The following is a 16,918-nucleotide window of genomic DNA, read 5'->3' as shown; positions in this document are numbered from 1 at the left end:
AACCTACTCCTACGCCATTGCATTATAATTAGCAGCATTATTATGCTTTTGCATTTGCGAGTTCCAAAACCAAAGGATTACTAGTCATTAGTAATTGATGATCAAGCGCCCCCTTCCCCTCCCCCCCCCCCCCCCCCCCCCCACTATAATAGTAAAATCTAAAGAGCTTTTATTAGTACCATTTACCATAAATAAAGCAAGCGATATTTTGGAAAAAAGAAAAATTTATACCTTAAATAAAAGACTCCAGTTTTCTTCGGCAATCAAATCAAATCCATTCAAGATCCCAACCCCAAGCATCAAAATTAATCAAGTAGCGAAAGGGAAGATATTAATCCACCAATCAGAAGCTGCATTACACTCTCTAAAATCACAGCTTTCCATTTTCTCATCCCACAGTCAATCGCAAACTTATGTCGGTCTATCAATGTATCACCGTCACCACTGACGCGGCGGTGATATTCAGCACTAGCACTGCTTCTGTGGGTGGCTAATATACAGTATATATACTACCGGTTTATAGAAGCAAGACCTCTTTATATGAAATCCTAGTTTTTATTTCTACTAGAGTTTTTTCTTAGCGATTTATTATAATAAAGTAATGGGGAATGTTAATGGAAGAGAGGATGGTGGTGATGGGAACAGCCCTTCTGGACTTGATGCGGAGGATGGTGGTGGCGGTGCGCAGCAATCTTTGGCCGCTCAAGAGGGTAGATATGGTAATCATGCTGATGTAGGAGAGTTCATGGGTCAATCCCCCCCGCCCAGTCCTAGGGCTTCTCACTCTCCTTTGATGTTTAGGCCTCAGGCAAGTTCCTGCCTTTTTATTTTTTTAAGTAAAGTAACAATCTTTGCTTAGATTTTTTATTCCTTTTCGTGATAATTTCAGTAAGTTTAGCGGAATTGAATGGCTAGTTTTTTTCTTCTTTTTTTATTGCGAATTGCAACTGCATGGGTAGATCTGAATCGAAGTTGTAATTTTGGTGGTGGAGTTCATGTGGTGAAAGCGCTTTCTCTTGGATTTTATTGTTACCACAGCAATTGCTGAGTTCGGTTGCTTAATCTACTATATCTGTTTCATGTTCTCACTGTGGGATTAATGGAATTTTCTGAATGGTAATGACGTTTCCTTGGATTTTGAACAACTGATGCTTTGAGAGCATCCCTCTCACTAGTCTTTTTACCATTGGATTGGAAACTAGACGCGCTGGCTTAAACGCATCCTGCTCAACCACGGGCAATGCAACGCTTAGGCTTGTTGCCTAACCTCTGTAGTATATCCTGATGCCTTCCTTAGCTCTGCATAATTGTTGCTTATCTCTGTATAGAGCGGACCTCTGAATTTGTTGCCAGGCATAGACTTTTCTTATTGTCTAACTATTCGTCATGAATGGATAGTTATTTGGTCGAGCTCTTATTTTTGTTTGTATGATGGTATGGTTTTACCCCACTATCAAAAGAAGAGAGGGGGGGGGGGGGGGCGGGCGGGCGGGCGGAGGTTGGCTTTTCAACAGTTGTGGAGAAAGTTATCCATTGCAAGTAAGATATAAAGGCTTTAGCAAGCTTTGAAAAACTGGAGAGGGCTTCAACTCCTATCCCGAAAATGAGAAAGCTTGACAGGATTGGTACTTATTCTCTACTATCCACAAAGTTACCTGAAATTGTCTCATTATTAAATAAGAAAAAGGAAATGTTGGATATTATTTGTACTCTTAAAGTTTACCAAAATGATCTGGTGGTTCCGGTGGTTTTGACAAAAAGAAACCGTCTGATTTAGCTCTGAAATGAGTGTCAACGTTTCATGTCCACATGCTTCCTAGTGTGTGCACAATGTCAAGCCAAGCCAAATATGCCTTTTTGTTGTCTTCTTTGTTTCTGAGTAAACTGTCTGCTATAGAATAGATGTCAAAGGCTATTGTGGCTTTTGTTATAATTCTTTGGTGATGGTGCTTTCAGATGCCAGTGGTTCCTCTGCAAAGACCTGATGAGATGCACATTCCAAGTCCATCATGGATGCAAACAATGTCAGGGCATGATGATATGTATTATGAACAAGGTATCCCAACAATGATTACATGGAGCTATGATGGTAATGAAGTTGCTGTCGAAGGATCATGGGACAACTGGAAAACAAGGTATCTCGAGGAGGACAATGGTACATGCTATGACATTTTCTGATTCTGGCTCAGTCGCTTCAAGAAAAATGACCAAAGTTATTTGTTTTGACAGAACACTTTTGGAGAGATCTGGGAAAGATTTCACAATCATGAAAGTGCTGCCATCTGGTGTCTACCAATATAGGTTTATTGTTGATGGACAATGGAAGTATCTCCCTGATATGCCTTGGATCCATGATGAAGCAGGCAATCCTTGCAACATTTTGGACTTGCAGGTATTCTTTTGTATTGTTCAGAAGTTGTCAATTTTTCAAATACTACAAGACAAAAAATCAGGGTTCTAATTTGTGGCTCTACCTTGATTTATTTTGTTGGAATTAATTTTATGGGTTCAAATTTATGATTCCCAACTCTGGAGATCTCTTATCATACATCAATTATACTGTAAAAGTTTTAATGCTTTTTTTGTGTGCTTATCCTCAAACTTTTATTAGTTATAACTCCAATCGGTTATTGTGTAGAATCAATTATTCAAAATGGTATTATGCTCTTTTCTCATGAGGTGGTGAAGTTTATTTAATGAAGGTGGTTAAGTTTTGAAGTTATGACAATCTTACATCTACTGCATTGGAACATGAAATTTACATAATGTTTTTTGATGAATAGAAGTTTAAAGCATTTTTCTCTTCCTTCTTCCCCTAGACAACACAATGGGCACATGTCAGACTGTCTTTGAGATGAAGAAACTTTATAGCACTTGCTTTCAGTTAGCAAGCAGTATTTGTCTCTTTGATAGCATTCAAATGAAAAAGCTTTTCCAAAAGATGAGCAGAATAAACAAAAAGTAATCAGAGAGACATATTATGGAAGGAAAGTTAACATTTATTTTTTGCGTATTGTGTCTCCTAGTGAAGATAGGAATCCTGACAAAATGAATAACCTTAATCTTGATATTGCTTGGACATGGTTTGTAAATTATTTCTACTTGCTAGACGCTATGAAGATGTAAAATCAAAATCTATGTGTGATATCCATATCGTGTCAGCACTCTGAACCTCTTAAGAGAGTCGAGCATTTGCATGTACTGATATTTGTAGGAGAAATTTCATATAGAAACATATGTTGCTTGGACTCGGGTATGGCGTCAGATACGGGTACATATCTCGGTGACAATTTGTTTAACTCTAGGATAGAGGGACACGTGTCTAAAGACTTGGACATGGCACCAAGTTTAATAAATTTAAGAGTAATGACTAATTATTTTATCAAAATAGCTACTAGTTAGTTATAATTTCTGAAGAAGCAAAAATTTTTTTTGGCTTTCATTAGTGAAAAAAAGATATATTCTGAAGAAACATAAGATGGTAACATGGATTAAATTTGGCTTGCATTAATGAAAGAAATGTTTTGGAAAAATATTTTGAAGGCTCATTTACATTTAGAGGTTCTGAGTTCAAATTCCCCTTTCCTTTCCTTGCTTCTTAAATTCCACCCCTCCCCTGCTAGAAAAATTTTTATTGTTCAATATAATATTGCAAATTAATAAAGGATAAAAGCACATGTTAATTGTCAGATTATTTCATGCTTAAACACAACCAAAGCTAAGGCTGGATTGATGACAAATCTTGGAGAATGGTGTTGTCATTTGCAGTGGTGTTCTATACAATTAATTCTTTTGAAGGATGTGGTATGGTGAAAGAGTTAAAGTCACCTAAAAGTGACTGGCTTCTGGTGGCCAAATAGCAACCAGTAAATAAAAACATGTGTATATTATTTATCCAATGAATGCACTAGTAATCTCTAAAAGGTCACCAGCATGTTACTTCAAAAAATTCTATTCCTTTTTCCTCGTTCTCTCTGTCCAGCATCAGCATGTTGAGTACAACTATAACTCTGAATTCGAGCTATTCTTAGTTTTCCTCAATGCGGAAAAATTTTCTTCCAATCTCATCAATCATCTTGTAGATCAAATCATTCTCCTCCTTGACCAAGACATAAGCGCAGATGATCAGAAATTTGTCGATGAAGTGACATTTCCAGTAGTTAACACACCCAATTATTTCTGACAGTATCTGATATGTACCCTGCGCCCACAACCGCATTGTGTTATGTCGACACTGGTGTGCCTGGGTTGGATGGCGAGTCCGAGCAACATACCTAGGACTAGTCATGATTATTATACATTTTTGCCCTAAGAACATGCTTGCTTGATCTAATTTACATATAAGATGGACGCTAACTGAATTGAAGTAAAAACTGTGCAACTTCTGTTTTATCTGTGTATGTATGTTTTTAATATTTTGTATTACTGTCTAGTTGGATGCAACATGGTGTATGTCTGTTCATTGTATGATTGGGCTCATTACCGTAGACCATAATCTACTGGATGCAGTTAACTAGTTAAAAGTAATTCTTCTTTGTTACTCCTCTTTTTCATTTTTTTTTTGGTCCTAGGATACATCACATAGTACATTTAGTGCAAGCTACATTTGATTTGTGTTAAAATATTAGATTATCCCCATTAACCCTTGTTTGATAGACAGGAATGGCCTAAAATGGAAAGGCCTTTCTAATACAATCAAATTCATTCTCATGTTTAGTATGGATTGGAAAGGCCATTCTAACTTAATCTTTGAGAGCCCATCCTCAGCAAAACTTGAGGAAGGCCCTCTTCAGCATAAGTTGATGGAAACCCTTTTCAGCAAAGCTTATATTTAGGTGTATATGGAGCTGCAATAAGACTTCATTTGCCAATTCATATATTAGAAATTTTTTGAACTTGTACATATAAGAAAAGGGTTTTACTAGGATTTTGGGATATTAACTTGTTAAGATTTTGAGGATCGGTGGTTCTGTACACGGTTATGAATACTTCTGACAGAAATTCTTGGATATTTGGGTCTACCTTGTGCTTTCAATCTTGTGTAAATCTTGCAAAAGTCATAGTTGTTATTTCTTATCCTACCAGGATTGGGCCTTTTCAGTTAAATGTCTGGTTTAGGATAAATTCACTAAGGGTTTTGGTTTGATTTTTGACATATGTGAAAGGTCTTTGTTTTTGTTTTGTTTTTTCCCCGTTCTTTGGGCAATAATGGTGTATGTAATTCTAAATTATTATTATTATAACGAAGCCAAGAACACATCTAATTTAGAAGTTAGCGTGGAGAATTACTTGTATTAAATGAATTAGCAGACGATTGCTTGAAGTATCTCTGTCTGGATCTATAGACTTTACAATCAACAAAATAGTAACCAAACCTTCAGATGACAGTTCTCAAGGTTTGTAGATGCTAAGAAGTGGATGACTTTGCCATCAGTGCTCAATTATTGAGAATACGATGAGATTGCAATAGTTAATGTGATGCAGGATGAATGTCCATGGAAAGAAAGGGGAAAAATATCAGAATGTCATGTTGAAGGTCCATCCACGTGAACATTAAACTGATTCATTTTTTAGAAAGGACAAGAATCTAATAGAAAATGGGGATGCGAATGAGTCACAAGATGTATTATCTGATTGTGATCTTTTAGTTAAAGAGAACTTGCCGATATAAAAGGCCACACTTTTGCTCACTGTTGAGGTTAATATGGTATGGCCTGGGCAATATTCTTGTGAATATGTTTTAAGAGGGAATGGATTAAGGAAAGATGAGGACAGATAGAAGAAAAATTGGCTGAGTGCTACAAGTAAAAAGAAGACAGTAATGTAAATGCTGAACATAGTGCTGGAATTAGGTTGGAAGTGGTTTAACCTTTATGTTTTGATGATTTTCATTTATACTTAAAGTAGTACTGAAATTTGTCTGAGCATCTTTGATAACTACCATGGGGTATTTTTTTTCTGGCTTAAATGCTAGCTTGGCCGTTTCAGGTTTAATTATCTTTGTCTTGGCATCAAGAGTTCTGTGCTATGGTGAATAACGTTGTAGACCTTTATTTAGCAGATGCGTTATAGGTCTAGATTGCAGTGCTACATTTCATGTTAATATTTGTTCTAAGTAAGCATATACTTGTAAATGTTTTTAACTTCTGAAGAATTTCAATCTGTTTGAGTAGTAGCTTATTGAAGAATTAAGTTGATCTTGAAAAAGTTGCTTCTTATTGGGATCTTTATTGAGGAAATTGTCTGTGCTTTTGAAATAGTGGCATGTATAACAATGGAGTTGATCTTGATCTTGAAATAGTTGCATATATAAGAATGGGGATGATCTTGATCTTAAAGTAGTTGCCTCTTATTGGGATCTTAGTTGAGAAAATGATTTGTGGTTTTGGACCGTATTAACTTGTACAATGTGTTATAGGATTATGTTCCAGAAGATATTGAAAGTGTTTCTGGTTTTGAACCACCCCAGTCTCCTGAATCAAGTTACAACAACTTGCAACTTGTTGCTGAAGATTATGCAAAAGAGCCTCCTTTGGTTCCTCCGCATCTCCAAATGACTTTGCTTAACATCCCATCGGCACATTTGGAGATACCACCTCCTTTTTCGAGGCCTCAGCATGTTGTGCTAAACCATCTCTACATGCAGAAAGGTCGGAGCCCATCAGTGGTAGCACTTGGTTCTACTCATCGTTTCCTGTCCAAATATGTTACAGTAGTGCTATACAAGTCCATACAGAGATGAAGATCTGGCCCACCTGTTTGGACAATGGTTTTCAGTCTTTATATGTAGTTGATATTAGAATTAAGGTTAAAATTTCTAGCCCCATGAGCAAACATTAATTGAAATTTGGAATATAAGGGACTTTGATAATTTATTCAACTTGGGGATAATTATTTTGGTGTCAAATTTTTGGATTTGTTTGTTCTCTGTATTCCTTTATTTTTCTTTCCCCAGCTGTCTAGTGAGAGCTTGTTCAGGCCGGATGGATCGAAATGTCGCCAAAGGATTACGGTTAGAAACATTTTGGTCAAGTGTTTTAAGTTGATTGTCGATGAAACTTCTGAAAGAATATTACATATGGAGAAGGATTTCCTATCTGAGCTCGAATTACGTCTCGGGTGTTCTTTTGCTATTTGAAGGCTGGGCATCCTGCAGCTACAATCCCTGCTGCCGTTGGGCAGGATGCCAAAGGACAATGGTCTGGTTCGGTGCCCCACCACTTGAGGTTCTTTCCAGAATTCTGCAGTGCAAAGAATACCAGCACGCCCATGAAAGCTGTCCCAGCATCAAGCGCAGAAGACAGAACGTAGTTGTACTTCTGCCACCATCCTTTTCTGTATTTGAACACAAGATGGTTGAAGATCAATCCCATGACAATCCAGCTAGCAATATTGGTGGGAGCCGCTGGTGGAAGTCCGACGAAGCCACAAGTTATGAGCGGTATGTTGATTAGAGAGATCCATTTTTTGTCGGGGAAGATTCTGCTCAAAATCCATACAGGCAGTGGCAAGAGAGCTCCTACGGGGAATAGCCATACCATGTTCCTGTACAGACCTTTAGGTCCAAACAGTCTTTCTGGTCCAATAAGTCCCCAAACCACTGTTGTGTCAAAGGTTAACCGGAATCTGGGGCATGTCCATGGGCTCTCTGGATGAAGCGCCTCCACGTCGCAGATGTTTGGGATGCTTCTCAGCATCCACCATCCTATTACGAGGTTGGCTAGACCAGCAACTAACGTTCCTACCAGCTAAAAATTTAAGGGGTAAAGCATGAATCAGCCAGCCTCAGTTTAGCTCAGCCGGCTCTGAGTACGCAGTAAAAGAAGAATTATTATTAGTATTATTTACCTGTGCAGTGAACATGCATCGTGGTGGAATTTTCATGTAGTGCCCAAGTTTAAGGTCAGATAAGAATGAAAGTGCATGAATAACGCTGGTCCGGCCATAGATCTTGAAAAGCAAGTTAGCAATTGGTTTCCCTGGAAGGATGTACCCAATCATCAGCTGGGCAATTATGTCATATCCAGGTTGCTGCAGATTTAAGAGAAAAAGTAAGCAAAAACAGTTTTTTGCAATTAATTTCCAATCAATAAAATTAAAGATGATGGATCGTTTCAAGTAATTTATATAACAATAGTGAGTAAGAATTAAAAGTGTTTCAGTAAAGCTGTGCGGTCAATTACCTGGTTGGTGGTTGCTTGAATGACTCCAATAGGGAGAGTAAGCGCCCAGGCCAAGCCAGAAGCAAAGATGAAGCCCCACCAGGGCAGCTGAACATCTTGTTTCAACACGACAGACATGAGGAGTGATAGAGCAATGCTCACCGCCAATATGATGAGGAACCACCACTCAGGGACCGGCTTGTAACTGGCCATCAGCTTTGCGTGAATGTCTAATTTGATCTTCATTGCTCCACAGCTGAATCGCTTCCAAATATCACTATAAAATAAAACATTTGAGTTAAGCAGGCATTGTTAATTATTATTCAATGAGAACAGGTGATCGAGTGCCGAACCTGCCATGGAAAAGAGCTACATGCGCGAAAACTGCAGAAACTCTAGCAAATCCCGACCCAAGTGACATGGCATAGAGGGGGCACATGTAGAGCTTTCCGTACTTGGCATAGGCAGCCGTGTCCAGCTCCAGCTGCGAGTTCAAAATCTTTGTTACATCGTACTTCTGGCCGCTGGAGGTGAACAGCTGGTTGGAAAATATGGGAAACTTGCGGGCATCAAAGGTGTTGTATTTCCAGTAACAAAGAGGGTAAATAACGTATACGAACAGGACAAAGCCGAAAGCAATGTTGAGAATGGAAGACCAAGGGGTGACCAGTGGGCTGCCGTGATAGGCGGCGATCCCTGCCCAGTCAAGGGAGAAGGCACCTAGTCCAAGTCCGTGGTACCCTGAACCGATTTGCTGCGCCGTGACGCTATTAGGCCAAACCCAACAAACCCACGAGAAGAATGTTAGCAGCGGAAACAGATACCCTGGAAATGTGTAGTACGCGAAGCTCGCTGCCAGAAACACGAGGAAAAATTGCATCCTTGTCAACCCTTCTTTTCTTGATTCTTTCTCATGGAGAGCCCTGTAATCAATCAATATTGGTTCACAGAGTTCGAATTATAGCTTTGGCAACTGATGCTGAATCCGATTTCTTTCTTTTTTTTTTTTTTTGATTGAAAACAATGAGGAAATACTGCGCAAAAAACGCAAAATGTTGTAGAGAATTAAAAAGCTGAACAGACCTAAATAGAGAAACTTGAGCAAGGTTTGCTGGCCACCACATTTCAACAGGTTCGATAAGGTATCTCCTTAGCATCCCAGCCCAGCCATAGCCAATTAGCTGCAACAGGATTACTCGTCGAAATGTTAAAATACATGCATGAACGAAACATTTCTTCGTACTGCATTGTACGATTATCAAGAAATGATTTAGTATACAAGAATAAAATGTCGAGAAAAGCACTTTATACCAAAAAAAAAAGGTAGATTACACTTTATCCTCTGTAGTTTAGCACTTTTTTCAGATAACCTTTACGTGATTTCAAAAATTATACATAACCCCCTTATGATTTAAATTAAATTATCAAAGTTCCGTAATGAAATTGACTAAAATGTCAAAAGTATCCCTGTGTGAAGTTAAAAATTATTTATAAACTAGGGGAGGGGGTTATGTATATATTTTGAAAACCATAAGTTGCAGGGTGGAGCCAAATGAACTTCACGGTGTCAATTGCACCCTCTAACTTCGAGAAAGTTTTATTTTAGGCATAAAACTTTTGAAAATTTTTTAACATGCACTCTTGAAAATTTACTATAATTACATTTGATGTGATGGCGAAAATTGAACCCCCTGACCCTACGGTCCTGACTCCGCTGCCGATAAAAAAGTTGTGTTAAAACATTAAGCCATGAGCGGATTTTGTGGTAAAACACAAATTAAAGTGTCATGCATAGTATATTTATAGATTCTGACTACTTCAATCATTCTAGTTTCTAAACAAAGGTAATATCGACATTTCTGTGGATTCATCATTTTTATCGCTTTAATATTTTAGTCCAAACTACGAAGGAATTACGTATTGTTTTTGAAACCACAAAGGAATTATGTGAAAAATGCAAAACCATAGGGGGTAGAGCGTGATTTACCCAAAAAATTGAAACACAAATTAAAGGGAAAATTTTAAATAGATGGATCGATGAAGGAGAGAGAGAGAGCAGGAGGGTTCGTCGCTTACCTGAGTCGTTAAAACAATGAGCAGTGCAGCGAGGAAATTGACGTTGAGCTTGTAATAAGATTTCATGACGGTGATGGCACCCATGGAATAAGCTTCACTTCCACCGGCGGCAGCCCCGCAACTAGCCAATATAGTGATGACCACATGCTCCTTCACATTGAAGGGCCCAGGGTTGAGGCTGAAACTCCACCTTCCAAAAACTGTGTATTTCTCCTCAGGCAGCACAGCTGCCATGAACTTCCCTATTGGTAATGCAACTATTTGCATCAGAATTGCGGAGATGAACAAAGGTTGGGTTCTGTATATGAAGAAAGTGTTGAGGAATATCAATATCAGGCATGAGTTGAGGCCTATAAACCACGTTCGAAATGTCATTACTGGGAGGGAAGGGTCGTCTGTTTCTGGAACCACCAACCCCACCTCCTCCACCGAGCATCTTTCTAACTCTTCGGTTTCTGGAGGCCCTCCAGTACCGCTGCTCCGATTGTCGGCCTTGTCCGAAACCATGAGACGGCTATACTGGTGGTAGTACCTCCTCAGAAAGTTGCTTGATCCTCCTCCTCCTCCTTGCATCTCTGTCTATATAGTCTATAGACTCTGCCACGCACGGCAACAACAACAGAAGGGACCCAAAACAGATGCCGCTAATTAATTACTATAATCGAGTAATTAACGACATCGAGAATCGTTGAATACTAAAAACTTCCAAAGATGATCAAAAGAAATCCACACATATATATATAATTTGCTTTTATATGTCTCATTTGTGATTTACTAGCATGTACTAGATATAGTATATGTTAATGTCACAACCACCTTTGAAAAATTAATAATTTTATTTGTTTATTGTTTATTGTTCTATAATCTACATGTTATCAAGCTGAAGCATAAAAGATTATTGGGTTTGGGGTACTATCTGGCTCGCGGGGAAGCAGTGTAGGTAATATCTGGACTCTCTTTGACGGGATCCGAACATTAACTAACCCAATCAATTCTTTATTTTGAGATACATATGTTTGCATCTTGAAGCTTGCATTTTCCGTTCTAACAACTGATCAGCAATTAATAACACTAGATCTGTTACCTAGGAGGAATGCATCCCACAGATCACTGCGATTTCCTCTTCTTCTTCTTTTTTTGACAAAAAAATTAATCTTTGGATATGATAAAAACCCCCAAAATCTGCATCTCCTTCTTGTTTGGGTCAACTCTGTAGTTCATTAGTAGTAACTAAGCAACTTTAAGGGATACAATGCGAAGGATTCGATTACTAACGTCTAGGGGGGGGGGGGGGGGGCTAAAGTGCAAGTCAGGACATATTCTGACTGCTAAGCTCCTGAAAAGCAAAATTGCTACTCTTTTTTTTTTTTTTCCTTTTTATGGGCGCAAAATTGGTAATCAACCTGTGGAACAACATGAAACTAATTATTCGCTTTAAACTTGGCATAACTCTTTCGGGTTAGAAGCATGGTTCGCCATCGCGGGTCGCGGTCGCGTTGCGGTCTCAGTTGTTCCACATCCGTCGCGGCATATCGGTTGAATATCGGGTGATATGAACATTATAACACATTAAAGATTCCAAAAATTTTGAAAAAATTACTAAAATTAGAAAATACTGAAAAAGACAATTTAAAAAAATATTGGAGTCGACTCCGAGTTGACTCGGATATATCGACCGATATCATGTATCACGGATTCGAATCGGTCAATACCGGTCGAGTTAGAGCGAGTCGTCGCGGATATGGTGATATCCGTGATTCGGGGATCGGTATCGTACCGGTCCCTTCCGTTCCAGATACGACTCGACCGATACGTATCGGTATCGGCCGATACGGCGAACCATGGTTAGAAGTGCTTAGCTCGATTATGACCCGTTAGTATAGAAAGCGCGCATCTGCGTACAGAAATAGCACATGAGAGTTGATTCTTTTTTTCCCCCTAGTTTTTCTTCAAATTACATCTCCATTGTTGTTCTGCTAGCTATTTAACAACCGGGCATCCTGCAACTGTAATCCCAGGTGCTGTTGGGCAGGACGCCAAAGGGCAGTGGTCTGGCTCAGTTCCCCACCACTTCAAGTTTTTGCCTGAATTCTGAAGAGCAAAAAACAACAGAACCCCCATGAAAGCCGTCCCTGCATCCAAAGCAGAAGACAAAACATAGTTGTACTTCTGCCACCATCCTTTCCGGTACTTGAACAGGAAGTGGTTGAAGATCAAACCCATGACAATCCAGCTGGCAATGTTGGTTGGGGCTGCAGGTGGAATTCCGGTGAAGCCACAAGTTATAAGAGGGATGTTGATTAGGGAAATCCATTTTTTGTCCGGGAACTTTCTGCTTAAAATCCACACAGGTATTGGTAAGAGGGCCCCCAGTGGGAATAGCCATATCATGTTCCTGTACAGACCATGAGGTCCAAACAGCCGCTCTGGTCCAATCAGACCCCATACTACAGTCGTATCGAACATCACTCGAAACTTGGGGCACGTCCATGGACTGTCCGGATGAAGCGCCTCCACATCGCAGATGTTGGGGATGCTCTCCAACATCCACCATCCCATTCCAAGGTTGGCTAAACTAGCAACTAGTGAACCAACCAGCTGGAAGAGAAACGAAATCACAAATGTGTATCAAATGATGACATGATTAAACGGAGACTCAGCTGGAAGGAAAAGCCAGTTAGCTAGCCATCAAGAATTGGTTTACCTGTACAGTGAACATGCTTCTTGGGGGAATTTTCATGTAGTGACCAAGTTTGAAGTCAGACAAGAAAGAAAGAGCATGAAGGATACTGGTCTTGCCGTACATCTTGAAAAGCAAGTTGGCAATCGGTTTCCCAGGTAGGAGATAGCCGATCATCAACTGCGCAACAAGGTCATATCCAGGTTGCTGCACATTTATATATAATGAATTTGTGTGGACAAGGAATAAGTGTGACTGCATGAGGTTATACTAGTAGTGGATAATTAAAAATTAAATAGTTGAGTCCTTACCTGGTTGGTGGTAGCTTGAATGACTCCGACCGGGAGGGTGAGCAACCAGGCCAAACCAGCAGCAAGCAGGAAACCCCACCACGGCAACTGCACGTCTTGTTTCAGTAGAAAGCAAACCAGGAGTGACAGTCCAATGCTGATGACTAACACCACCAGGAACCACCAACGTGGTACTGCCTTGTAATTTCTCATCAGTTTCGCATGGATGTCTAGTTTGATCTTCTTTGTAGACCAGCTAAATCGCTTCCATATATCGCTGTTGTGCAAAATACTACATTTTTTCAGGGGGGAAAAAAAAAAAGTGCCGACCAAGACAGCAAATGTACCTTACTACTACAAGTATGCTAGCACGCTATGAACCAAGCTAATGGCAAGCAAGCACGTACGTACCCGCCGTTGTAAAGCGCCACGTGCATGAAAACCGATGAAACTCGGGCAAAGCCCGACCCAAGTGACATGGCATAGAGAGGGACCATGTACAGCTTTCCAAACTTTTCAAAGGCAGCAGTGTCCAGTTCAAACCGGGAGTTCAAAATCTTGGTCACGTCGTACTTTTGACCGGTGGAGGTGAAGAGCTGATTGGAGAAGATGGGAAATTTGTGGGCATCGAAGGTGTTATATTTCCAGTAACACAGCGGGAATATGACGTAGATGAAGAAGACGAATCCGAAGGCTATGTTGACGATGGAGGACCAGGGTGTGACTAGTGGGCTGCCGTGATAAGCCGCGATCCCCGCCCAGTCGAGGGAGAAGGCACCCAGTCCGAGACCGTGAAATCCTGAACCAACCTGGTGGGCCGTGACGCTGCGAGGCCACAGCCAGCAGGTCCACGAGAAGAATGTTAGGAGCGGGAACAGATACCCTGGAAAGGTGTAGTAAGCGAAGCTGGCTACTAGAAACATGAGGAAGAACTGCATCCTGGTCATGCCTGCTTTTTTCGATTCCTTTTCGTGGAGAGCCCTGTTGTAAGAATGGAGTTTTTATCCAAATCCCAATAATCGAATGTTGTAAATCTGTACAACTTTGTTCATTCATTCAATGGTATGAGCTTTTGTTGTTTTCGATGATTACGTGTTGTTAATTCTCCAAATCGACTGGCAAATGCTTCATTCTTCCTTTTTTTTTTTTTTTCTTTTTGCAGTACTTGAATTTTTCTATCAAATATAAGCAGGAGCTTATATTGTCTAAGAGAATATTTTCTTTTTTCTATAACTTATAGGATTAATAGGTATAAAATAAAATTATATATGTGTTTCCAACAGTATATAGGCAACGATGGAAGTCTACAGTGCTATTTGTTAAGTTGAAATTTCTGTAACAAAATGTGGAGAAGTTAAGGGTGAGCATACCTAAACAAAGAAACTTGAGCCAGGTTTGCAGGCCACCACATTTCGGCAGGTTCAATGAGGTACCTCCTCATCATCCCAGCCCATCCATAACCCATAAGCTGCAGCCCAGGACAAACTTATTAATTAGTTACTTGTATTAATTAGCACAAATCATGATAGAAGAGAAAAAAAAAAAAAAGACAAGAAAAGTTGACGAGTCAAATTAATTTGTATGAAAAAAAGAAAGGGAATTGGAGTGTTGCAGCAACAACGAGTAGAATAGGCAACGATGGTAAAATGTTACTCGTTATGATTGGTAAAAGATAATCTTATGCCAAGGGCCAATGGAGAAATATTATTAATAGCTAGTGCTTGTCCTAAGCGAGAAATTAATATGCGATGCAATATTTAATACTAGTAATTAGAAACAATTTATTTGGTGGGAGGAAAACATGAAGAAAATGAATGAATGAAGGGTTAGAATAATTTTAGACGTAGGATTAAAGTTTAGGACTGGTAATTCTTGAAATCTCAACTTTTAGCATCAAAGCTTTTTGTTTTTTTTTTGTAAAAAAACATACAGTATGAGGTTAGTACATACATCGATACGTATACCTGAGCGGTGACGACAATGAGAAATGCAGCGAAGAAAGTGAGGTTGAGGTTGTAGTAGGTCTTCATGACGGTGATAGCACCCATGGAGTAAGCTTCGAATCCGCCGGTGGCGGCACCGCAGTTAGCCAATATAGTCACCATCACGTGCTCTTTCACGTTGAAAGGCCCCGGGTTGAGGCTAAAACTGCTCCATCGTCCAAGTCCAAGATTAACGGAGTAACTTCGGGTGGGCAATGCAGCTGCCATGAAGCGGCCCATTGGGAGCGTAAGGATTTGCATGAGAATGGCGGAGATGAAGAGAGGTTGGGTTCTGTAGGAGAAGAAGGTGTTGAGGAAGATGAGTATGAAGCACGAGGTCATCCCAAGGAACCATGCTCGGAATGTCAGTACTGGGAGTGTGGGGTCGTCTGTCTCTGGAACCACCAACGCCACCTCCTCCACCGGGCATCTACCTTCTTCTTCTGACGTGGAAACTGCAGCACAAGGCAGGGGTCCTCCTCCTCCTGCATTGAGGTTCTCTGGGGCTGCCATTTTGCGAGTAGTAGCAGGCAACTAGAGAAAATAGAGGCAGCGGTGTCCAAGGGGGAGGGGACGAGACGAGTTTTAATTTGGATTCTGCCAATCAATTGGCTCGCTCTATGTAAAGTGTAAACGAACGATGGATGGGGTCTCCCCTCTCTCTCTTATAAATTATGATGGAAACAACTATAAATAATCTGCTGCTGCTGCTGCAGAACCTTTACGGGGGGTAACTACTATTATTGCTGAGTGAGTGTATCTTGATTTAACTTTTAAGCACAACGATGACTTGAAGGAACCAAAGGCTTTTGTCTTCTTTTCTTCTGTGTTTGGTGTGGGTGGCTACGAATTATTAGTCAATGATGAAAATGAGAAAAAAAAAATTGATGCAAATTAAAGTTTTTTCCTCTTTATTGATTGAATAAACATGCGGCAGCTCTAAATTATATAGAAGACATGCATGAATATGCATTATTGCATTGTTTGATCACAAGTTTCATTCAGTCTAGTGAAAGATAGAACGATTATTTCAGTTTCATTTCAGTGTGGTCAAGGATAAAATACTTACTATTTTTTTTATTACCATATATACTTTCATCTAATTATAAACCAGTTTGAACGGAACATCCATGTATTGCTTATCATATATACTTGTATATTTTTTGAACTAAAACACATACAAATATGACTTTTAAAAGGCTAATTAAAAGCCTTAACTACATTTTTTTATTTTTGTTTTGGGGGGGGGGGGGGGGGGGGGGCATGAGACAGAAAGATGCCTATGGCGAGTTCCAATTTTCGAACCCGTCTGAAGTTACAGCTGTGGAAAACTGACTGTCCTCATTAGACACATGCAAACATAAAATAAACAACACCAATAATGGCATTAATTCAATGCGTTTCTACACGGGTATTATCTAGTTCTACAGGGGAGCAGTGTAGGTTGTAACCTGACTTCCTAAAGATCCACCGATTAAATTATCCACAATTCCTCGTGGGTCGTTTGTTTATTGGCTGCAAGTTCTAAATTACTCTTGCAAACGAACTAAACCATCCAAAAAAAGATTTTTTTTTCCCTTTCATTCCGAGAGGTATTTGCCACTTACAATTTACATCGATCGCACGGCCCACATGCTGCCTGTCTTGAACGAATCGGAAGTCCTCTATAGTACTGCTCGCTGCTATATATATATTTTTTTTGTCGACACAGGGGTGTCCGGGTCAATC

The 16,918-nt window shown here is 39.8% G+C and overlaps 3 protein-coding genes across 3 annotated transcripts; 1 reads left to right on the top strand and 2 right to left on the bottom strand.

Moving 5' to 3' along the window:
* Window positions 1-203: 203 nt before the first annotated feature.
* On the top strand, window positions 204-6,907 carry LOC113710621 (SNF1-related protein kinase regulatory subunit beta-2-like). Its single transcript, XM_027233736.2, has 4 exons — window positions 204-808; window positions 1,957-2,135; window positions 2,230-2,392; window positions 6,419-6,907. Exons 1-4 carry the CDS (start codon window positions 602-604, stop codon window positions 6,740-6,742), a joined length of 873 nt encoding a protein of 290 aa, XP_027089537.1. The 5' UTR covers window positions 204-601; the 3' UTR covers window positions 6,743-6,907.
* Window positions 6,908-6,995: 88 nt separating this feature from the next.
* LOC113710620 (oligopeptide transporter 3-like) lies at window positions 6,996-10,908 on the bottom strand. Its single transcript, XM_027233734.2, has 6 exons — window positions 10,239-10,908; window positions 9,246-9,343; window positions 8,516-9,085; window positions 8,184-8,439; window positions 7,849-8,031; window positions 6,996-7,748 (listed from the first exon to the last, which is right to left on the bottom strand). The coding sequence occupies exons 1-6, from the start codon at window positions 10,809-10,811 to the stop codon at window positions 7,131-7,133; spliced, it is 2,298 nt and encodes a 765-aa protein (XP_027089535.2). The 5' UTR covers window positions 10,812-10,908; the 3' UTR covers window positions 6,996-7,130.
* Window positions 10,909-12,153: 1,245 nt separating this feature from the next.
* LOC113709328 (oligopeptide transporter 3-like) lies at window positions 12,154-15,637 on the bottom strand. The gene is made up of 6 exons (XM_027232074.2): window positions 15,173-15,637; window positions 14,579-14,676; window positions 13,620-14,189; window positions 13,230-13,485; window positions 12,943-13,125; window positions 12,154-12,836 (listed from the first exon to the last, which is right to left on the bottom strand). Exons 1-6 carry the CDS (start codon window positions 15,530-15,532, stop codon window positions 12,219-12,221), a joined length of 2,085 nt encoding a protein of 694 aa, XP_027087875.1. The 5' UTR covers window positions 15,533-15,637; the 3' UTR covers window positions 12,154-12,218.
* Between the last annotated feature and the right edge of the window lie 1,281 nt (window positions 15,638-16,918).

This window comes from Coffea arabica, chromosome 9e (assembly GCF_036785885.1).
Source record: "Coffea arabica cultivar ET-39 chromosome 9e, Coffea Arabica ET-39 HiFi, whole genome shotgun sequence".
In the NCBI taxonomy this organism is placed as follows: domain Eukaryota; kingdom Viridiplantae; phylum Streptophyta; class Magnoliopsida; order Gentianales; family Rubiaceae; genus Coffea; species Coffea arabica.
This window is presented reverse-complemented; position numbering and strand designations above follow the sequence as displayed.